The sequence below is a fragment of the Akanthomyces muscarius genome, chromosome 5 (assembly GCF_028009165.1).
Source record: "Akanthomyces muscarius strain Ve6 chromosome 5, whole genome shotgun sequence".
Classification (NCBI taxonomy): domain Eukaryota; kingdom Fungi; phylum Ascomycota; class Sordariomycetes; order Hypocreales; family Cordycipitaceae; genus Akanthomyces; species Akanthomyces muscarius.
In genome coordinates, this window is record NC_079245.1 from 1,276,606 (window position 1) to 1,298,755 (window position 22,150).

The following is a 22,150-nucleotide window of genomic DNA, read 5'->3' on the forward strand; positions in this document are numbered from 1 at the left end:
GGACACTTGACTGTGGGCGGATCTCGACATATTATCCACCGACAATGGACTTTTACGAGTCTTGCGAATGTACACGTCTTGCGACTAGTTTAGAAGGAGGCTGGTGTGAGGTTTTGAAGTTTGTGGAGGAGCGAGATGAAAACCGAAGTGCACGTTTGTAAATCTTCCAGTCAAATTTTTGACGTTATCTGAAGCACCTGCAACGTAGTTGCGCAGCTTCGCTACCAACGCGCCGTCTCGAGTAAAAAGAGCGTCCTACTCATACGGTCATGTAAATTGGTCGTAGCGAGCAGACTCAGCGGCTTCAATCCGAGCGTTGCTGCTCCAGTATCCAATTGCTGGCAAATCTCCCAACTGCACCTGCGGTCATTTTTTTCGTACATCACGTGCATCCACTGCGAGTTCGCTGGCGCCGCCGGCCCAGGGGCGGCTCACCAGCGCAAGACAGGGGGGCTAATCGCGGACCTGGTCGGAACGCTTCCAAAAATTTCTACTGTAGCCTCCCATCATCCTTATCGCTCTCGTCCACGCCATCCATCTCGCAATCGCTCTGCGAACAACCGACGACGACGACGACGACACGCCCTTTTTCTTTTCCGTCTCCTTGTCGCGCGATTTTTCTTTTCCTACGCACCATTGTAATATAAACTCTTTTAATATCCCGCCCATCATGTCGTCCCTCTGGAACGCCTTTTCTTCGGGCAACAAGCCCCAGCAGCAGAAGCAGCAGGAGCCCACGACCACATTCGGACCTCCCGCATCGTCGCCCGCCTACGATCCGACCGAGGGCCAGGGCGTCGAGTCCTTCCTCCAGAGCACGACCTTTGCCGACCCATCACAGCTGCACCCGCTCGCGGGCCTCAACAAGGACACGCTCGAGTACCTGTCGCTCGAGGACTCGGCCCTGTCGGACCTGCCCGGCGGGCAGTCGGTGATCCCCTCGCGCGGCTTCACCGACGACCTCTGCTACGGCACCGGCACGACGTACGTCTCGGGCCTCGTCATCGGCGGCGCCTGGGGCCTGCAGGAGGGCCTGCGCAAGTCGGCCGGCCAGCCCCCCAAGCTGCGGCTCAACGCGACCCTCAACGCCATCACCCGCCGCGGGCCCTTTCTCGGCAACTCGGCCGGCGTCGTCGCCATCGCCTACAACATGTTCAACTCGCTGATTGGGTACTGGCGCGGCCAGCACGACGCGGCCAACTCGATCGCCGCCGGCGTGTTTAGCGGCATGCTGTTCAAGAGCACCCGCGGCGTGCGCCCGATGATGATTTCCGGTGGCATTGTCGGCTCCGTGGCGGCCGCCTGGACTGTACGCCTCAATTACTGTCTCGCCTCCTTTTTGGTAACATTTGCTGATATTCTCTAGATTGCCCGACGATCCCTCTTCTCCGTCCCTGAGCCCATTCCCTCGACCGCCTCTACCGAGCTCGAGACGCTGTAAAACACTCAACACACACAACCTACAATTTTACGAAAAGAAAGAAACCGAAAATTCTACTTCCGGGAGATCGAGTATCCGACTCTGTTACGGCTCCTCTGGGTAATCACATTATATTATTGCGGGAGGCTTTGCTCACCTTTGAGCGGCCGCTTTGTATACCATTTTTTTGCACGATAGAAAGGGAAAAAGAGACGGGACGAAAAAGCAGTACGATGATGGCCTGGTGCGATGTGGACGGCCGTGGATGATAACTCTCCTCCCCATTGAGCTTTATTTAAAAAAATATGTACATTAACAATCTGGCACGGGTCAGCGAGCATTAGACCATTTGGGCCACGGCGTTGGTCGTCAATACTATTCATGCAATTGGGTTTGGACGAGTCTGAGGATGAAGTGAACGTGAATGTGGTGGCAATGACGGTGGTCAGGGCTCATTCGTCGAGCCGTGAACCTGGCTGCTCGGCTACGTAACGTCAGGTCATGTTTTCATCGACCCCGGAGGGACTCAACGCAAACAACCTCTTGCGTCTATTCATTGTTATTGCTAGCCCAGCATGTGCAAATGCTTCCCATGGACTTGGACCGAGTACCAAGATCCCCTTGATAATTTGCCAGCGCAGTCCGTCTGGGTCAATGACGGGACGTCTTGGCAGCTACAACAGCTTGTAAGTCGAGTCATATTGGCATTTCTTATTATTCAGTAGCAACAGAAGCACTCTCTCCACGCCCCGGCTTCCTTTTCTTTTGTTCTTTTATGCCATCTGAGAAACTTCTCAGCAGCCCCAGCCATGCCAGCCGACGCCGGCCTCTGACCAGCCAGTGCTGCGTTTGCATGTTGTCCTGGCCCCAGTAGAAGCCGCCACAACGTCCTCGACCCTTTTGTTGGTTTTGCTTATGTATTTTCCCCTTCATTTCCTTTTCCGTTTCGGTCTATGCCAATTCTCTTGGCGATCTGCAGCGCCTCTGTATCCTGCATCTACAACCTCGTCCTCTCCGTCTCGAAGCTGCTTGCGACTCTACAACACCCGACTCCTCACCGGCAGTCTCATTTCCTCCGCGGCGTCGGCGTCGTGTACGCGATGCCGGACATGGACGACCCGAGCAGAACCCTTCGCAAGGGTAAAGAAGCCCTTCCGCCTGGTCAGCCGCCCAGGCAGGTCCATTTCGAAACCAACGGCACCACGTCCTCGTCGTCTGGCGGAAAACATTACCCTCCTCCTCCGCAGGTCACATCTGCGCCAACCAGTCCTTGTCTTGGCAAAGCCCATGCCCAGGCACCGGGCAAATCCCAGGGACAGGCAGCACCACCACTTCCTCCTGTTGACAACCAGCCCACGAGCTTTCCGCAAGTCGGCGCACCTCCTGGACAGTTTGGACCTGGGCAATGGTATACCAGCGCCGATCCCCGCGTGAGCCTGAACCAGCCACCGCATTACCAGCATCAGTACCAGCAGTTGCCTTCAAACGGAGGATACTGGCCGCAGCCCGGCGTGCCTCTGTTTGCAAACGGCGCGCCAGCTGGCACGCACTTTTACCCAGCCGCCGTTGCTCCTCACTTTGCTGCATTTAACAACATCTGCCACCCGGTATTTCACACCCCTGTTCATCATCATCACCATCATCACTTTGTGCTTCCTTCTGCTCCTGCTTTCTCCTTCCCTCCTACTTCACACTTGCACCATCGCTTGCCTGCCCCCCATCATCACAACAACTCTGCTCTGGTCACTGGCACTGCTGCTGCTGGTGCTGCTGCTGGTGCTGCTGGTCTGGCCGACACCAAAAAGGACATGGCCTACTACCAAAACGCCGGACCGCCGCCGTCCGGCGTCAACTTTCAGCCTCCGGTGCCAGACACCACCTTTGGCCCCATCCCTCACGTCTATGTGCCTCGCTTTGACGGGGCCTGCGCGTCGGGTCCTCAAGTCGGTCCTCCCTTTTTGCAGTTTGTTCACACTCCAGCAGATTATTGCCCTCCCTCGTTCACCGTTCTTGTGCCAAAGACGTTCTACTCCGATGGCTTCCAGTACTATGCAAGTCTTCCACGAAAGATCCGGTGTGCAGCAGGAAATGATGAACCATTTATCAGCTCTTTGATCTTCAAGAGAAAGTCCAGCCTAGCTGACCTTCGAGACAACACATCTCGAGGTGGGGGGATTTGACCTGCCAGCATGCACACCACATTCATATCTTCCCGCACACTACGTATTTACACCACATGCTAACGCCTTCTTCAGCAGCCTGCCTATAACGCCATGCCTGTTGGCCAGCCTGGGTTCGTCATTGCCCAGCAGCCCGCCATGATGCCGCAGCACATGAGCGCCGGCCAGCAGCCCGTCTACTTCGGCGGCCAAGCTCCGCCCGGCGTCATGCACGCGGCGCCGCAGCAGGTCATGGGCGGCGGCATCCCCGTCATTGTAGGTAATAGTGGCAATCCACCCGACGTGTCTGGTCTGGGGCGCACCCAGGGGGAGGAGACGCTGCGGCAGCTGCAGTTTGCGCACGCCAACAAGCTCTTTGAGCCCCAGGAGTTTAAGCCTGCAGACGATGACCCGTCGCGCTTTTATTACGTTCGTGAAGTTGACGGGAACTGGACCCAGCGCAACAGGTTTACTATTGACCACATGGGTGACTGCCGTTGGTATGTCACCGACGAAGGCTGGTTCTACGCCGTTCGTCTTCCGGACTAGGTGAGTTTATAGCATGTTTCGGAGAGCGCACAGCTAATAAGTTGCAAATTTCAGTCGTTTTTCGCTTTCATGACAATACGCGACTGGTGGTTGACGATACTTGGAGTGGATAATGTCTGGAATCGGGGATGCGAGCTTGGCCCAAAGCGCGAAGACAAAAGTTATGATTGCAAGGAGAGTTTAGAGAACTGAAGAGGAAGCCTGGGAGCTATCCGAATATTTTGCAAACGCCCTAGTAGGACTAAGGCACCGCAGCATTGATTAAACCAAGCATCGTCGAGCACAAATTGCGCTCGCTAAACTTGCTGTCTTCTTTTAAATGTGTCATGTGAAAGCTGCTGTTGGATCCTGGTCATGTTGAGCCCGTTTGTAGGCAGTTCACGACGCCGGTCTCGGTTGCAGGGAAAGCATCTGCCAGCTGGCAAGCCAAAATCGACGAACGCAGAGCCAGTTACTGGCAGTGCTACACACATGTCCCATGCATTCGAGGACTTATTCCCCTCTTCCACCTTCTGCTGGCCTCTCTTTCCTTGAATCAAGTCTTTCAAGCTCCATTGTGGAATTTCTTTTGCTCGGAATCTGGATTCAATGGCTCTAAAGAAGAACTCTGGCCCGATGCTGTTTTGCGAATGGGTCATTGGCGGCCCGTTGCCAGCTGCTCGCCGTGCCCGCAAACCCAAGCCACCCAAACCAAAACCCGCGCCGCCTCCGCCTCCTCGGGATGTAATTCGAGTCGAAGTGACGACTGACGATGAAAAGGAGGAAGATACGCTCAAAATCATTTTTCCTCGCTCTGGAAGAGCCGCATCCCCAGCTGCAGTCGAAGAAAAGGCCGTCGAGGCCGTGGTCAAAAAGGTCCGTTTTGAGGAGGGCAAGAAGAGCGCCAAAAAGTCGGCCATGAAGCATCTCAAGAATGATGAATCCGACAGCTCGGCCACGCTGGCGGAGAGCTCGTCTGACGGCGACTCCTCAGACGCTCCCTCGAAAGATGATGACAAAAGGGGCCAGGCGTCCAGCGATGAGAGCGAGAGCGACGGGGAGCCTCACCCTACCTGCAAGTGCTCACGATGTGTCAGGAGACGCAAGAAGAAAGGCAAGGAAAAGGCCAGCAAATCGAAAGAATGTGAATCGGATGATAGTGCCGCCACGGACAGTGCTTCTGAAGACGAACAGCCAAAGCAAAAGGAACCCAAAAAGTCAAATAAGAAGCAACAAGAAAATCACCAGTCAAGTAAAAAGGAAAAGGATAAGGGCAAGAAGAAGGGAACCTCGGATGCTGACGACGAAGCCTCCGAATCGGGCAAAGAGACAACCGACGAGGAAAAGGAAACGAAGCCTGCCATGACCAAAGCCGAGAAGAAGAAAGCAGCAGCTGCCGAAAAGAACAAGAAGGAAGAGAAGGCGGCCAAGATTAGCGAAAACGAAAAGACATCCGCTCCCGCTTCTAAGTCATCCCCATCCGACTCATACCCCTCTGCCTTTCCTGGCCCTCACGCGCGCCGCCCCAACCTCATCGCGCCGATCCGCGCTCAGGTCGTGCAGACCGAGGACGTCGTCGAGACGCCCGACGACCCGCCGCCGAATGCCTTTTACGACGCCGCCGCCAACATCATGCGCGTCTACTACGGCCCCGTGTACGGCAACCACAACCCGCAGTCGCAGTCGCTGTACCCCCGGCGGGAGGCGGCGGGACGGCCGCTGCCGGTGGGCATGCCGCATCCGATGCAGAACCCGTACTACTACGGCTTTCAGAACGTGTCGGGATATGACCAGAATGGTGTGCCGGTGGCGGAGGAGTGGAGTAATGGCAATGGAGGGCCGTTTGGGCAGCAGCAGCAGTCGGGGTTCCCACCGTTTGTGGTGAATCCCATGTTCCAGCAACAACAGGGCCATGGAGGACAGTACACGAAAGGCGCGTTCAGCAGGACGAGTCCTGTGGCGCCGGCGGCGCCAAGCGTAAGCCAGGCAGACGACAAGGCCGGTGGGAACAATGTCCTGCCGACAAGCAATGTATGTTGTCTCCCTTCCCACAGTTGGGGGGCTTGGTGGAAGCACAAGAAGAACTGACAAAGCTGATTGAAACAGATTGATGAGAAAAAGACGACGAGCCCGTACTACACGCCCAGCAAGACGGCCACGGAGCTGCGCAACAACAGCCACCGCAGCAGCCCGGCCAAATCCGCCGCAGTGGCACCGGACAACGACGCCAACGCGCCGGCATGGGACAGTGCGCCGCCTGCTCCTCCTGCACAGGATGCCAGCGCCTGGGGCGACGGGGCGACGAGCGGCAACAATAACAGCAACGACAGCTGGGAGAGCAACAACAGCGGCGGCAACACGACCGATGCGTGGCCCACCACCGACAACAATAACAATGCTAGTGCTGGCGATACTTGGGAGAATAACAACAGCAATGCCAACACTGGCGGTGGAGATTCGTGGAACGCAGTACCGAGCGGCAGCGGCGGCAGGGGAGATTCATGGGAGGCGGCGCAGGCGGACAGCACCAATGTCGGGCCCGGCATGTCCGTGCCCGGCTCGTGGGATTCCATACCGGCGTCGACGGCGCCGGCGCCGGCGTGGGGCGACCCAAGCGCAGCGCAGAGCACCAGTGGCGCCGCAGACGTGTGGTAGCAGTACAGAAAAGACCCTCGGGAGCTCGTTTCATTAAACGATATAATGGTAGGCAGAACGGGGACACTGGAACAGAGAAACTTGTGGAGGGGAAAGAGGACAGGAAATTTATCATAAAGTGCACATGGAACATCTGCATATTCTTTTTCACGGAAAGGCGCTAATTATGAAAACTCTCGAGATTGTTATATAGTTACCGGATAAGGTGTGTGTATATATACAAACAAATATAAACCCAAGAAGAAAAAAGAAAAAGAAAAACGCTCGCTGTATAAAATCTGTGTTGTGTGGCTGGTGTATAATCTGTGTTTTTGCGTGCTTCTTCTGATCCTGCGCGAGAGGGGACGGCCCTCACAGGATCGAGCACGTATTGAGAGACCTAGAGAGAGAGAGAGAGAGAGAGAAAAAGTCAACTTTCCTTGGTTCTTTTTTTTCTTTTTTTTTCAGGAAGAAGCAGCAGCATACCAAGTCTTGGTCTCCCACTCGATGATCCACTTGCAGCAAATCTTGAGCCTCGCGCGGACGCTCGCCGACCCGAGCAGGCGCAGCTTCTCGGCGTCGCGGACGGGCAGGACGCTGCCGAGCCACCAGGGGAAGACGGCGGGGTCCTGCACGGGGCACTCGCCGTAGATGGCGAGCATGCGGTCCGTCATCCACGGGACGCTCTGGTCGCGCATGCGGCCGACAAAGTCGGTCGCCAGCTGCATGAGGTCCCGCGTCGTCATCGTCTCCAGGCTCGGCACGGTGATGGGGGCCGGCGGCGTCGTCGTCGTCGCCGTCGACGTGCTGTTGGCGCTGGACGCGCAGCGGAGCGAGCTCGTGTCGCCGGCGGCGGCGTCGGGGGGCGGGAAGGGGGCGGCGTCGGCGGCGACGGCGGCGGCCATCTCGGCGGCCTCGGTGGCTTCTTCCTCCTCGAGGCTGATGTCGTCGATGCGCTCGACCGAGGAGACGGCGTAGCCGTCGAGCGAGCCGTGGCGCAGGACGCGGAAGCGCGAGAGGCCGACCGTCTCGATGAGGCAGCGGCCGTCGGGGAAGAACTGCGCGTTCTCGATGCGCAGCAGGGTGCCGAGCTCGTGGAAGCAGGCGTCGCCGGCGTGGCGCGGGCGCCGCCCCAGCACCATGCCAAAGGTCTTGTCGCCCTCGAGCGCGCGCCGCACGAGCAGCCGGTACCGCGGCTCAAAGACGTGCAGAAAGGTCGGCATCTGCGGAAAGGCCAGGGTGCAGACGAAGAGGGGCGTCTCGAGGTCTCGCAGGCGCGCGGCCTCCTCGGCCTCGATGGCGCTCCGCCGCGCGGCGAGCTCGTCGGTCCAAAAGGTCTCGATGATCTTGGTCAGGCAGGCGTTGGACGGGCAGGATACGCGGTTGAGCAGCGGGCTGATGGACAGCCGGCGACGGCAGAGGGGGCAGTATCGCGAGTGGTCGAGGATGCGATGCAGGCACGAGCGGCAAAAGGTGTGGCCGCAGCCCGTGGTCAATGGGTCGTGGAATAGGGCGTAGCACACTTGGCAGTCGAGCTCTGAGCGGGTGAGCTGTTGGGTTTGTGTAAATGAAGACTGCTCTTGTTCGGCGCTGTCCTCGTGGTCTCTGGTGGCGGCCGGCCCACTTTCGGATTCTGTCTGCTGTAAAGGTTGATGGTTATATTCTGACTTGGTGTCATTGGGCTGGTCCCGGTCCGCGGACGCTGATTCGGGCTGCGTCGAGGCAGAGTTGTGTAATTGAGCGGCTATGGTGTTGGCTGGCTGGTTGACGATGGTCGGCCCGTGCAGGTTGATCTCGCTACGGATGTGCTCGGCCAGCTTGTTGAGGGTGACGTCGATGCCGCAATCGCCCAGCGTGTGCTCCTTGGCGCAAGACTTGAACGGGCAGCGGAAGCCCTCTAATCTGTCGTCCATGGCGGGATATGATATGCGACTTCGTATGTGAGCCTGCGGCATGCATTTCTTGCATATGCTTCTACCGCAAGGAAGCGTGACGGGTTCCGTGAAGAGCTTGTCGCACAAGTGGCAGTGAAAGAGGTGGATGACGTCTTGTAAGAGGAAGCCGCCGGCTGAGCGGGGTGTCGACTTGGCCTCTGGGACGTTGTCGTCGCCGCCGGTAGACATTTGTTCGACAGATGGTGAGTCTTGCGGAAAGGGAAACTGGTCGAGCTTCCGAGGCATGTCTGGGGTTGCAGGAGTCAAGTCGGCCATTGGAGGAACTGCATCATGGAGTTGAGGATCGTCGAGTCTCGGGGTGGCAACATGCCGCAAGGCATCGGACGACATTAAATGGGACACCAGGAAACCAGCCGCTGCTTTCTGCGAGCCAATACGGAAACGTGGAGAGCTCTCCCGAAGAATACTTTGTTATTTGGCGCCGCACGAGTCGCCGTGGAGTTGCCAAAGGCTATGTCAGAGAGTCCCGGTCGAGTCCAGCGCAGAGGGCAGAATGGACCGGTAGGTAATCGAGGCCCGAGTGTCAGAGAATGAGGGCTTATGGAGCGGGTTCAATACAGAGGATGCAGACGGCAAAGGCGAAATCTGACTTTGCGATTAAAAAGAAGAAAACAAAGGGCAATCGGCAAGGGCGTTTACTGAACCGTGGAGCAGGTGGAGAGCGATTGTGTCAAGGGGCGAAATGTCATGATGTATTGTGCTGGGCAATGAGTGGACCGAAGACTTTTTGCTGGAGCGGATTTGGGGGGGCAGTCAGTCTGGCGCGACCTCGTTGAACAACGGTTGCAACTAGTTGGCGGCAAGGCCGGTTGAGCAGGGCCTGGGGAAAAAAGGTTGACAGGACGCTCGATGGTTTGCGCAGATGTTTTCAATTTTCAGATTTTGACCAAAAAAAAAAGAATAAAGAGAAACAAAGGTTTGAAAGCGAGAATACCGAGAGAGTGGGCACACAGAGCACGCGGGACACGACGCAGGGTTCGAAACGCCAGGGTGCGAGGGGGACTGGAGAGGCGGCGCGCCGGGCTGATCGCCAGGCGGCGGCCAAGCGGGCGCAGACACGGTCATGCAAAAAGCGGGTGTTTGTTGGGCATGACATCGTCGACTAGCAAGCAAATCCAAACTAGACCCTTGCAGAACATGGGAAAGCGGAGCGCGAGCATCCAACGGTTCCGGCCAGGCGGCTTTGCGACTGCGCGGCGTGGCGGTTGTTTTGGTTATTCTGGGGATGGGCTGCTGATCAGAGGAAAAAGGTTGGTCAAACGATGACATGGAGGATCGGTGATTTTGGCAAAGTCGGCAGCTGAATCAAAAAGAGAGATTGTTCGTGGCGCATGCAGACAAACAGACGAGACGGGCTTGCGCACGCAAAGCATAACCAACTACTCGCCCGTTGCAAGAATTCGGTTTTTTTTTCTTCTTTTTTTTTTTTTTTTTGCGCGCCGTCGTCGGTTCAAGCAAAGTGGCTTGACTAGCGCTGGGATGTATGATGCGCTTTTGGTTTGATGTCCCTATTTTTCCTTTCCATTTCAGTCGTGTCTCTGGCCGTTCACTCGCTCGCTCCCTTTCCCCCGCCGCCTCTATAGCTGCTGCTGCCTCATCATCACTAGGTTGTTTATTGCTAGTTTTGACCGGGCCGGCCGACCACCTTCGGACTTGCTTAGGGGGGGGGCTCAGGGTCTCGGCCCCTGTGCTTATGAACTTGTCGAGCCTTGAACGTGGCCGTTTGCTTTGATTCCATTCTACCTACCTAGGTAGGATATCTACCGAGATGCAGAGTCGTACTGATAGCCGCTAAAAAAAAGTGCAGGGGTCAAGTCACAGGGAGACACAGTACCTAACAAGGTACCTGTATCCGTACCTACCTCGACACGTAGTAGATACCCAAAACCAACTGCCACTGGAAGCATGTCACCGTCACCAAACCCTCGGTCCCCTACTTGCGCTACGCCCCAATGCGCCGGCACCCGGTCAGGTATTTCCTCATTTACTCATCATTTGACTTTGTCGCCCTTCCCCCTCCCCCCAAACCGTCGTCTGAATCGTCATTCGCCACGGCCAAAGGCCCGCGCCGAGTTTGGAATTGCGCTGGTCTATGATGTCATGCAGGCGGGTCGTGCATCTTTGCCCGCCCGCGCCTTGTGTAAGTTACCAGGCTGCCGGGTGTGTGCGTACTACATGCTGAGTAGTTCAAAAACCATCTATACACACACACGTGTGCCGGCACTGATCGTTGGCGTCACATGCATTGCACAATTCTGTCTAGTCGTTGCTTATGCTGTCAAGAAATGCGACGAGTAATGTTTTGGAACAGTCGGCCTCATCATAGAAGCCTGACCCTCCGTCTGCCACTACCATGCGGCGGGCAAGCAGTCCTTGCTCCATCATTGCATCCTGCACCCTCCCTTGCCGTACAGCTGGTATGGCGACTCCCTCGTGAACAATCTTACTAAACTTGTAGCTAGCTTGCATTTTTGCAGACCAGGCACTTTTTCCGTCACCCCTCTCAAGGATTTGAGCCGCATGCGTGGATCGGCCTAGACCTCACTGCAGCGGCGCACGAATCACGCAAGAGCCCCCTCACTCGCTGCCCTGACTGGTCTCGACAAGTCGGCCGATGCGGTTGATTCATAAACGCTCATGCCGCTGAGCGAATTACTACCAGAAAACTACGACACTAAACGAGGGAAGAAACATCGCTGGGTCCCAAGCAAACCCCTCTGCTGCGAACCGTATAAAGCACTTGTCCAGGGTATCTGCCATGCCGTTGTCCAAAATCAATCATGACTGCCGCCGCCGCCGTTTCCGTACCAAGAAGAGATGTTCCAACCAATTTAAACCGTAAACAAAAAGTAAAGATGGTAAACACAGCAACAGCACCACGTGCCATCATTCATCGCACGCCGCCCCAACGGCCCCTGCCCGCTGCAGAGCGTCCCAGAAACAGGCGTCGCCCAATGTTGCCAAAGCAGAGGCAGCTGCAAAACAGCACGCTCAGCATCCACACGCCGGTCTCGATGGTCTGGTTGTGGGCGACGAGCGCGCCGGGTGCCGCCGTCGCGGTGGTGTTGCCGTTGGCAGCGGCGGCGGCAGCGGCAGCGGCAGCGTTGCGCAGTATCTGCAGAGACGGCGTCGGCATCATGTCGGGGCTTATGCCGAGGAGCAGGAGAGAGCCCACCAGGCCCACGCCCGCGGACAGCAGGAGCCCGGGCTTGGACCGGTCAATGAGCCACCAGAGCAGCGGGTTGGCGAGGGCCAACGTGGCCGAAATTTGAAAGGTCGAGTCCCAGGCGAGTTTCCTCTAATAGAGTGTGTTAGAAACAGAAAAGGAATCCACCGGCAAAAAAAAAAAAAAAAAAAAAAAAAGAAGCAGCACAATGGCCACGAGTGACTTACAATGGCAAAAACAATGCCCACGAAAGCGCCAATGGCGCGCATAACCAGCGCCGAGTCCAATCCCGTGTCAACCGCCTTGCTGGGTGCGTTTTCGCCGTCTGCCACGGCGCAGTCCTCCTCTTCCTCCTCGTCAGACGCGCCGAACCGCTCTTCCCAGACACCATCGAACCAGGGCAGCAGCGAGCCGAGCACCACGCCGGCGACGCCCCAGGCGCCGAGATACGTCGAGTTGAAGCCGGGCTCCACCAGGCCCTCGGCTGTCGCGACGCCCTGGTCCTGGTCGTGCAGACGCGTGACGAGCGCGCCGTACCCCAGGCCGAGTATGAAGAGCACGGCCGTGCGCGCCGCGACCTGGGCGCTGCTCAGGTGCGGCGCGGGGACGCGGGGCAGGTCGGCGCCCTTGTACGAGGACCGGCGGCGGCGGCGGTCGAGGTGCGAACGCTCGCGCATGAGCGCAAACGTCGGCTCGTCAATGTCGGGACGGCGGATGGGCGTCTGCGCGCCCATGCCCCAGGGCGAGTCCTCGACGTCGTCGCGATCGCGGCCGCCGCCGGCTGTCGGGGAGTAGATGCCGTAGAGGGTGGATGAGGTGAGGTTCATGATGGAGGCCGGGCGGCTGATGGCGGGCGACGCCTGCTCCGAGGCGTCGCCGCTCCGGCTCCAGGCGGCCAGGGCGGCGGTGAGGTGGTTGTGCATGAGGCCGGGGGAGGATGTGGTGCCGATCGCGGCGGTCGCGGGGCCGGAGGCGGAGGAGGCGGCGGCGGCGGCGTCGGGTGTCGAGGGCTCGTCGTCGGTGGTGGGCGTCGCGCTCTGCCGGCTGAGGGTGAAGGGCCGCCGAGGCACAGGCCGGATGAGCAGCGGACCGTCGTCGGACATGGTTGGCAGGTTTGTGTTGTCGAGGGAGAAGGGGGGAAGCCGCTCGGTAGGCTCGGAGGCAGGGCGGGACGTCGCGCGCGTGCACAGGGCGACAGAGGAGGTTCCGGGTCTGCCGTGGCACTGCAGGTGTCAAGAGGAGGAAAGAGAAGCGGCAGGTTTATGTCGTTTGGTAGAAGACACTGTGGTCGCTCAAGAGTCAGCACTTCAAAAGGAATTTTCGTAGTTCGAGCCTTGAATGCAAAGCCCTGAGCACCGGCGTCGAACTTGGCGGCAAGCCTCCAAAGCTAAAAAAAAATCAAAACGGGCACGTACCTGGGCAGTAGTTCAAGTTTCGTGAACCGAGGCCAGGACCAAGAACGAAAGGGCGATTAAAATGCAGCGCTTGATGATGATGTTTGGAGAGGAAGAGAGAAGAAGAAAAATGCAGTTTGCTGGGATGGAGAAGAAGAGGAAGCAAAGCGGGAGTCAGAACACGAGCTGAGGACAAGCCAAGCTGGGATGGGATGGGATGGGATGGGATTCTGACACGAGCTGCCCTTGGTAACGGGCCACTGACGATTCGTCGACGAGCTTTCTGCATGGGCGTGTGCTAACAGAGTAGTGCCCTGGGGTGCCTAGCAGATTGCTAGCGGGGTTGGTGCGCGCGCGCCCGGTGGGTGCGGGTGGGGCTGCAAGCACTGTAACGCGCCGCACCTCGGCGGCGGGGCTGTTGCTTGCGTTGGCTAGGTACCTTCCTGTAGATGCTGCCAGCTGACTGCATCTGCTGCAGTGCGTATCTGCAGGAGGGTTGCGCAGAAGGATTCATCTTTCCTTGGTTCCTTGCCGAAATCTCTCCTGCGCAGCTGCAGGCCTACTGACGGAGAGCCGAGACAGGCATGCAGAAAGCTGTCGTGTCCGAGCTGCTGAAAAGGCCCATTCAAGGCTGCCTGGACGCCACTAATCGGCCCGCTAAAAAAGGTGCGGGGGAGCGAGATGGATGGTGCTTGGAGCGAGCGGGAGCGTGTCAATTAGTTATGTAGGTATCCTGGGCCGTCTTTGGTCAGTGCAGTATGTAGTTGACCGTGAGCCTCGACAATGCATTGTGTTGAGACGAGGATACTGGATACTGGGCAATTTTTATTTTTATTCTTTTCTAAATTACAAACGTGATTTTGGTGTACTGCAGTGCTCCAGAATGGAATGCTTGCTTTTTGCTGCAGCCTCCAGCTACCACCGCTACCACCGGCAGACACCGGCGTCAGTATACTTGCAGTGCCACGTCGCACAATCGCCTCTCGCAGGCCACCTGACAGCTTGGTGGACAGCTTGACCCCATGTCGTTGAAATGTAGGTTACCAGGCACAGCAACACCAGCTCTCCACATACAACCATAACAATGCAATCCGGTTCAGGAAGAAGAGACCATCTTCTTGCAAGCCAAGAACTTCAAACATTGTAAGATTATTAACCAAAGCCAATTCTCGTTTCTTCCAGCACCCAAACGCCGTAGCCAATGTCCCCCAGGCCTAGTCTAGATTCTGCGCCTCGCACATCTTGCGATACATGCCGCCCTGCGCAACCAGCTCCCCGTGCGTCCCCTGCTCCACGATGCGGCCCCCGTAAAACACGCAGATGACATCCGCATCTTTGACCGTCGACAGCCGGTGCGCCACGGCCACGGTGATGCGGTTGCCGCCCCGCGCCGCCTGAGCCAGCGCCGCCTGCACCACGCGCTCGCTCTCCGTGTCGAGCGCGCTCGTCGCCTCGTCGAGCAGCAGGATCCGCGGCCCGCGCAGCAGCGCCCGCGCAATCGCGATGCGCTGCCGCTGTCCCCCCGACAGCTGCGTGCCGCTGGCGCCCGCCGCCGTGTGCACCCCGTCCGGCAGCGACGAGACAAAGTCCCACGCGTTGGCGGCCCGCAGCGCGGCTTCGATGTCGGCGTCAGACACGGAGGCGGACGAGGAGGAGGCGGCCGCGTCGCTGCCGAGCGCAATGTTCTCGCGGATGCTGCCCTGGAACAGCGTCGGCTCCTGCTGCACGAGAGACACGGCGCGTCGGTAGAGGCGCGGGTTGAGGCTGCTTAGCTCCCTGCCGTCAATCTTGATGCTGCCGGTCGAGGGGTCGTAGAAGCGCTCCAGCATGGCAATCATGGTGGACTTGCCGCAGCCGGATGCGCCGACAAAGGCTGCGAACTGACCCTTTTTTATCTGTGATTCGGCCTTGTTAGTCTGACGTGATGCATGCATTTGTTTCTCCCTGCCCAGGTTATACATACCTCAAGATTCACACCCTTGAGAACCGACGTCTCCGGACGCAGCGGATACGAAAACCGCACATTATCAATAGCCACTGGTCCCGCAGCGCCAGGTCCGTTGCTCTTGTTCTCCCCCGTCTCCTTGACGGTGGGCTCGAGATCGTGGAGCCAGAACAGGTAGTTAGCCGCATTCTTGCCCTTGGTCAAGCTCGTCGAGAACTGAAAGAACAGCGCCGTGGCCTGCGCCGAGTAGAAGACGCTCATGAACGCGACAAAGAAGCCAAACAGCGACAGCTCGCCCAGCGACAGGAGCCGGCACCCGTACCAGAAGCCGAGCGCGAGGAACCAGTACTCGATGGACTGCGTGAACGCGAACCAGACCATCATGGACAGTAGCGGCCGCACGGAGCCCGCGACCGCCTGGTCCAGCTCGTGCGTGTACCGCCGTAGCACCGTCCCCTCGATGGCGAGCGACGACACGGTGCGGATCGAGGTGACGGCCTCGGAGGCGATCGAGGCGCTCTTCGAGTAGCGCCGCGAGAGCTGGTCGTCGAGCCGCACGTCGAAGCGGATCTTGAGCCACCCGGCGGCCAGCAGCGGCGGCATCCCCGCGCACACGACGACGAGCCCGAGCTTCCAGCTGTAGGCGATGGCAAGCGCGCTGCAGCCGACGACGTTGAGGAGCGAGACGAAGATGAGCCCGACGTTGATGCCCATGAGCTCCAGGATCGACTGCGGGTTGCTGTCCACGCGGCTCGTCAGCGACCCCGTGTTGTTCTCGGGCCGGTCAAAGAACTGCAGGTCCTGGCGCAGCATGTCGTCCAAGCTCTGCCGACGGAACTTGTGCGAGAGGGCCTATCAAGAGATGGGTGTTAGTTTTCAGAAGAGAGCCACGCGTCGTTGGGGCAAGGACAAGCATACCTGGGCAATCGTGTTGGTCGTCCATCCCAGGATAAAGTAAAACACCAGACAGCCGGCGGCGAGAACGATGAACATGGAGGCGTAAAAGTTGCCCCTCTCTACCATCTTGGACCCCGTCAGCGTAAAGACCTGCACAGTGTTGGCGACCAAGATGGCCTGTCCGGGAAACGCCGCGCTGGCGCCCATGCAGCCAATCACCGTCAGAATGTACGCCCACGTCAGCTCCGGGCTCTCTTTCACCAGCCGTGCAATGGCGGCCACCATGCCGAGCTGCTTGTGGTTGGCATAGCTGTCGCGGTTCTTCTGCCTCTCCATGCGGCGCTGCTCCTCGGTGGCGTGGCGCGTCAACGTCTGCTGCACGTCGTCGGCCGGGTCGGCGTCGAGCTTCGCGTCGCTGCCGCCTTCAGTGGCCGTCTTGGCCGACTCCTCCCCATCCGAGTCGGACGAGGCGGCCACGGCCAGGTTCTGAATCGAGACGAGATTGGCGTACACGCCGCCAGACGAGAGCAGGGTCTCGTGTGTGCCCTGCTCGACGATGCGGCCCTGGGCCATGACGACAATGTTGTCGGCCTTGCGGATCGTGGCCAGCTTGTGCGCAATGGTTATCGTCGTGCGGCCCTTGGACGCGCGGTCGAGCGCCTGCTGGACGACGCCCTCGGCGTGCGGGTCGAGCGCGCTGGTCGCCTCGTCGAGGAGCAGCACCCTGGGCTGGGAGACGATGCTGCGGGCAATGGCGACGCGCTGCTTCTGGCCGCCGGACAGCAGACCGCCGCGCTGGCCGATTTCCGTGTCGTAGCCCCGGGGCAGCTCCGAGATGAAGTCGTGCGCAAAGGCAGTCTTGGCGGCTTCCTGGATGCGCGACATTTTCTCTGCTGCTGGGGCGTTTTCCCAGGGCGTGCCGACAAGGCCGTTGGCAATGTTGTCGTACACGGAGCCCTGGAATAAAACAGGTTCCTGGAGCGTGGGGTGTGAGACTTTCTTGTGCGGATTTAGTGGCAGGGAAGGGGTTGCCTACCTGTTGAACGAGTCGCACATTCTTGCGGAGCCAGTTCACGTTGAGGTCAGTGATGGGACGACCATCGAGTCTGATGGTGCCGGCGAGGGGATCGTACCAGCGCTCGAGAAGACCAACGATGGTGCTCTTTCCCGAACCGCTTTGGCCCTATCGCACGGGTGAGTCAACGCGCCGATTCTCGGGTTTGATTAAACGTACCACAAGAGCAGTAACCTTGCCAGCAGGGATATTGAGAGAAAAGTTGTCGAGCACAATGGTATCCGGCCTGGTAGGATAGGCGAATGTGATGTTTTCAATCTTGATGTCGCCTTCCGTCTCAGTTGGGGCCTCGCCAGCTGTGGCAAAAGCGTCAATGCCGGATGTCCTGTCAATGAGGACAAACAATTGCGAGGCGCCAGTGGCGGCACGCGTAAATTCAATGAGGTACGGGGCAAGGTTGGTTAGGCTGATGGCAGCAATGACAACAGACAACAAAACACTACAAAGAAAAGTCAGTACATGTGTAAGTCAAGCGAAAATGGAGAGACGACCGACGTGAAGATTTGGCCCGGGTTCTGGATCTCGCCTCTCGCCATCATGTTCACACCCTGCCAGAACGCGAGACCGAAGCCAAGATAGACAATCGTGTACTCGGCCGAGAAGAGCGCGCCAAACAGCGGCGAGTTCTTGTTGCCCAGCCGATGGGCCTCTTGCAGAAACGTGTCAAACTTGGCCACGAGGCGCGAGCGCATCTCAAACGCATGCACCGTCCTGGCGCTCGCCAGCACCCCCTCGGCAAACGAGTTGGCCTGCGCGTGGATGTCGAGGATCCGCGTCTCGATGGCGGCCTCGAGAAAGGAGATGACGCCCATGACGATGATGATGGCGGGCGCGACGCAGAGCGTGATGAGCGTCAGCTTCCAGTGCGTGACAAAGGCGACGACAAAGGCCGTCGTGAAGGCGGCGAGGCCCTGAAAGGTGAGGCCGAGCTTCTCGGCGATGCCGCCCTGGATGAGCCGCCCGTTGTTGGTCGCCTGCGTGGCGATGGAGCCGCCGGAGCCGACGTCGAAAAAGGCCACCTCCTGGCTGAGCGCGGCGCGGAGGTACGCGGTGCGGATGTTGCGCACGATGCGGTAGGACGAGTACGTGAGGAGCGCGTTATAAATGTAGGAGAGGCCGAATCGGGCGATGCCGAGATAGACAAAGTACAGGCTGTTTACGGGGTTCTTGTTAGTCGTCTTGGCCAGAGGTGGGGATTGTCAAGGACGTACGCAAGTCTGCTGGATTCGCTTCGGAAGTGAGCGGGTGTTGCTTTGCCATTGGCAAAGTCGGTCATAGTTGTGACGAAATCGCCAAAGATGAGATTTTGCAGGGCGATGCCCGCGCCGGAGCCAATGGCGGCGATGAAGGCGATGCCCTGGAGTGTGTATTCAAAGGAGCCGGCATAGGTGAATATGCGCTGTAAAGAACCTGCAGTTAGCTTTAATTCCGTCTCGTTCAGCCACCAACTGTTTCTTACAAAATAGGCGTTGCCAGACAATTTCTCAGCTTTCGGCTCCCTGTCTTGTGATAGGTGAGCCTTTTCGTCGAGCTTTGTCGCAATCATGGCGGGTGTGCCTGGAGCCTCCATGGCTGCGCAGGATGTAAAGTGATGGCTGCGTGTAAGTGCCTATGTATTTTTTTCTCTCTTTTGCAAGTTCAATTAAACGACAGTAGAGAAGTGTTTAGCTTATAAAGAATGCTGCTCTGTGTAGATTCAGGGTGCTTCAAACTGTGCAACTGGGTACAGTGCAACGCTGTATCTTCTTGACAGGCCTGCCGCCATTATATAAACCTTTATCAGCAAAACCACGCCGATGCTGGGCGCGGTCATGTTGAACAGCGAGCCCACAGGCTCCGCCAACACCTTTGCTCTGTGCAGCCTTGTATGGCCAGGGCTGGCTGCTGCGCGTAACCGGTTTGGCTTGGCACCGTGGCGTATCCCGCCATATAGAAAAAGCTTGGGCCGGATCCCGAGGGAACGCTGGCTCACGGCCAGCAAGACCCGGGCCCGAGGACGCGGAGGGGAGACCGACCCAGAAAAAGCTTGGCCTTGGTGCGTGAATCACCACCAATGCTTGGCGCCTGTACGTATCGCAGTGGATTCCGCCACGAGAGAAAAGTGTAATCTTTTACATCTTTTACCAGCTGGAAGAGGATTCTGCGTGACGGGGGTGAGCATTTGGGCTGCTGACGGCCGTTCGTTATCTACTCGTGATTGAAGTCACGACTGTGGATGGTGGTGGGAGAAAGTCCTTCTAGACCCCTAGATTCGGGAATCTCGCTCCATATTCGGAATTCGTCAGAAAGGGCAACGATCTGTCAGAGCGACGGGATTATTATGCAAGAGCGATGCAGTTTACTAAATTGCATTTCTGTGAACCTGGCCGGGATGGCTGCCGCAGACTTTAATCCCGTATGAGCGAATCCCCGCGCGCTTTCGTCCTACACGGCCGGTGAATCCCGTTGATGGCTAAATTCGCTCAGTATAGCTTGTACGAGGCGCTTAGGGTGATGTGCTTATAAATGCCCCGTTGCCACAGGTTCTTGTTGCTTTGCAAATAATTGAATTCACACCAACGCTTCGATTGCGGCCTCGTCTGGCCTACAGTCGCAGAGTTGATTCACTACCAACAGCGGGAACATGCGCGACTGACGGCCGTTACACTAAAACGCACAGGGTGCCGGAATGGCGATCCGCTTCCCACAGCGTGTGTCATTTCACCGCCCCTGTCGCAGTTAGTGTCTGGCTAGTGGTTGCACTGGAGGAACCATCTCTCCTTCAGCCTCAATCCGTCAGGGCTGAGGCGATAGTTTGGCTCTGGCTAGCAATGCTTCCAGAATAAATAAATGGACATGCTAGAGGTGAAGCAGGCGACAGCTCAATAAATGGGATCTTGTCAAGTTTTGCAACCGCCAATCCAACAGGTGGTGCGCGGCCGAAAAGCAGGGCAGAACCAGAGGCCGCGCAACCGTCTAATCTATTCAATGTCCGCTGATCCACCAAATAAACTACTATCAGGGCTATTTTTGCCCTCAGCACACGTCCCTCGGGCTCCGCCAATCACACTAGGCGTCCGCCATAACAGGCCACATGGCAGGAAATGGGATGCCTATGAATAAGACGAAAATCTGTGTTGTACATGAAAATTCAAAAGACCTTGATCTACTTTTCCATATATAGCTATAGTTTTCCTTGGTGGTAAACCACTTTCGCAAACATAGGTAATCAGCTTTCTGTTGGGATACTCTGAACGATGCTGCTTCAGGAAAGCACTGATTCTATGCTGACCCAGCGGGACATAGGTCATGTGAAGGTGAAGTCCGCTTCTGCAAAATCCTGAAACAAAAATTTCGCGATAGACAAAGCTGCTTGGAATTCTGGTAAAAGAAAGTCTACAGATAAGATTACGACTTGATTGTGGTTAGCTCTACCATCTGCCGCCGCTAAGCTCGGCTTTCTGAGTGGTCGTGAGGTCCCAGCACTTGTCGCTCATGATGTACCTACATACGACGAACCAAATCTTTTATTATAAAAGCAGCAGAGTAAATATGAGTACTCATTAGCGCAGCCGTCAATGCGGATAGTGTTGTCTGAGCGAAATATTCTGCTGCGCAATGGTGTCTTAACGAGCTGTTTACGGTCGCACTCTCGCCCGTGCATTGTCCTCTTTTTACCTGTCCCTTTCTCTAGTCATTCCTTGTCCCTCTGTGTCTTGCTTCGCCGAAATAGTTTCTTGCCTTGCTGGGTACTTATAGCCATCTTTTGCCTGCTAGTCTTATTCTCGTTGCATTTTTTTTAGACGTCACAGCGGTGTGTTAGTACCTGTGCCTGGTGCTCAGCAACCACACGTCTACAAGTTGCTGCACCGATCAGCCCATACGTGTCTAGATGGATACAACCACACGCTTGCAAGATACGGATCATACTATACCAAGGTTTGATAGAAGATAGGCTTTGCATTCGCACCAAGGATGCAGGGAAAACTGTCTACACAGGAAAAAACCTGCACCAAAACCTAAAAGTCTCTAGCCGCTGTCCTTGCCATTTTCTTCACAATCCTCACCACTCCGAAGTGGTACTATCCAAATTTTAAATGAGCCAAAGCCCGGGGCAGTGTCAGCTTAGACACACGGGCAATGAGTACCGGGAGCCCAGATCTGCGTGTTGTTGCAAATGACGTTGTCGGATGTGTAGCAGCCGGCGTTGTTGGCGAGAGGCTTCCCCTCAGGGCAGCACTTTGGCTGCCTTGTGTTCAGGTTCAACGCGCACAGTGGTGCGCTCGCGGGGCACTTTGGGCAGACGTAACGGGGTGCGGCCATGTCGAGCTCGGCTTCGGGGGCCGGGGATGCTGTGACGCCTTGGAACAGCGCAACGACGGCGAGGAGACCAGATGCAAGCATTGTGGAAGTTTCGAAGAATATAGATGTGATAGTTTGGGATTTGTAAGGTCAGATGGATCTGGATGTATGTTGAGAGCTGGTGTTGGTGAGAATGGAAAAGGGATATCACAGACGAGGCAACAGCCGATACTTATACTCTGTCCTGAGGTGCTACAAAGGTCCGTGATTAATGCTGAACAGAGTATTCTAGAGAATCAGACGACATTCCGTTGACTGTACTACAGTCTGGACCTTGAGCTATGAGATTGCCGACTGACCCGACTGTGACATGTCACAATTCTTCTCTTCGGGCTGAAAACAGTGATGTGGAGGGTGGTCGTCCCGGCTAGCACATCTCCACGGTGTCTTACTTCATTTGATAAGACATCACGGCTCAGTTAAAACGAAACAAAAACACTACAACAGTTCTATTTAGTGATCATCGGTTCTCGGTATTGCCGACAAGCCGTGACATATTGAGTGCGTATAATGTAAAATACGTCGTAAAGGAATTGGAAATCGACCTCAGTGAAATATGGTGAGATAGTTGGTGTCTGGCACACTGGAGCTCATCTCGCAAATTGGTAAGACGCGGCCTATCTACTGTTCAAAAGA

At 57.0% G+C, this 22,150-nt stretch overlaps 8 protein-coding genes across 9 annotated transcripts; 3 read left to right on the forward strand and 5 right to left on the reverse strand.

Annotated features, from left to right (window-relative positions):
• Positions 1 to 670: 670 nt before the first annotated feature.
• LMH87_009706 (uncharacterized protein) lies at positions 671 to 1,441 on the forward strand (the record flags this gene model as incomplete). Its single annotated transcript, XM_056196750.1, has 2 exons — positions 671 to 1,309; positions 1,367 to 1,441. 2 exons carry the CDS (start codon positions 671 to 673, stop codon positions 1,439 to 1,441), a joined length of 714 nt encoding a protein of 237 aa, XP_056053866.1.
• Positions 1,442 to 2,373: 932 nt separating this feature from the next.
• Positions 2,374 to 4,128, forward strand: LMH87_009707 (uncharacterized protein; the record flags this gene model as incomplete). 2 transcript variants are annotated; one of them, XM_056196752.1, is made up of 4 exons in its annotated part: positions 2,374 to 3,027; positions 3,226 to 3,363; positions 3,676 to 3,855; positions 4,039 to 4,128. In XM_056196752.1, 4 exons carry the CDS (start codon positions 2,374 to 2,376, stop codon positions 4,126 to 4,128), a joined length of 1,062 nt encoding a protein of 353 aa, XP_056053868.1. The 2 variants fall into 2 exon arrangements, with proteins under 2 accessions (XP_056053868.1, XP_056053867.1); XM_056196751.1 differs by having other exon boundaries at positions 2,374 to 3,471.
• Positions 4,129 to 4,716: 588 nt separating this feature from the next.
• Positions 4,717 to 6,762, forward strand: LMH87_009708 (uncharacterized protein; the record flags this gene model as incomplete). Its single annotated transcript, XM_056196753.1, has 2 exons — positions 4,717 to 6,138; positions 6,214 to 6,762. The coding sequence occupies 2 exons, from the start codon at positions 4,717 to 4,719 to the stop codon at positions 6,760 to 6,762; spliced, it is 1,971 nt and encodes a 656-aa protein (XP_056053869.1).
• Positions 6,763 to 7,113: 351 nt separating this feature from the next.
• Positions 7,114 to 8,921, reverse strand: LMH87_009709 (uncharacterized protein; the record flags this gene model as incomplete). Its single annotated transcript, XM_056196754.1, has 2 exons — positions 7,114 to 7,141; positions 7,228 to 8,921. 2 exons carry the CDS (start codon positions 8,919 to 8,921, stop codon positions 7,114 to 7,116), a joined length of 1,722 nt encoding a protein of 573 aa, XP_056053870.1.
• A 2,665-nt stretch (positions 8,922 to 11,586) lies between these two features.
• On the reverse strand, positions 11,587 to 12,965 carry LMH87_009710 (uncharacterized protein; the record flags this gene model as incomplete). Its single annotated transcript, XM_056196755.1, has 2 exons — positions 11,587 to 11,994; positions 12,090 to 12,965. The coding sequence occupies 2 exons, from the start codon at positions 12,963 to 12,965 to the stop codon at positions 11,587 to 11,589; spliced, it is 1,284 nt and encodes a 427-aa protein (XP_056053871.1).
• A 129-nt stretch (positions 12,966 to 13,094) lies between these two features.
• LMH87_009711 (uncharacterized protein) lies at positions 13,095 to 13,545 on the reverse strand (the record flags this gene model as incomplete). The annotated part of the gene is made up of 3 exons (XM_056196756.1): positions 13,095 to 13,144; positions 13,278 to 13,458; positions 13,522 to 13,545. 3 exons carry the CDS (start codon positions 13,543 to 13,545, stop codon positions 13,095 to 13,097), a joined length of 255 nt encoding a protein of 84 aa, XP_056053872.1.
• A 925-nt stretch (positions 13,546 to 14,470) lies between these two features.
• LMH87_009712 (uncharacterized protein) lies at positions 14,471 to 18,719 on the reverse strand (the record flags this gene model as incomplete). The annotated part of the gene is made up of 8 exons (XM_056196757.1): positions 14,471 to 15,151; positions 15,220 to 16,053; positions 16,120 to 17,073; positions 17,135 to 17,281; positions 17,333 to 17,612; positions 17,669 to 18,325; positions 18,385 to 18,572; positions 18,633 to 18,719. The coding sequence occupies 8 exons, from the start codon at positions 18,717 to 18,719 to the stop codon at positions 14,471 to 14,473; spliced, it is 3,828 nt and encodes a 1,275-aa protein (XP_056053873.1).
• Positions 18,720 to 21,277: 2,558 nt separating this feature from the next.
• LMH87_009713 (uncharacterized protein) lies at positions 21,278 to 21,556 on the reverse strand (the record flags this gene model as incomplete). Its single annotated transcript, XM_056196759.1, has 1 exon — positions 21,278 to 21,556. One exon carries the CDS (start codon positions 21,554 to 21,556, stop codon positions 21,278 to 21,280), a length of 279 nt encoding a protein of 92 aa, XP_056053874.1.
• Between the last annotated feature and the right edge of the window lie 594 nt (positions 21,557 to 22,150).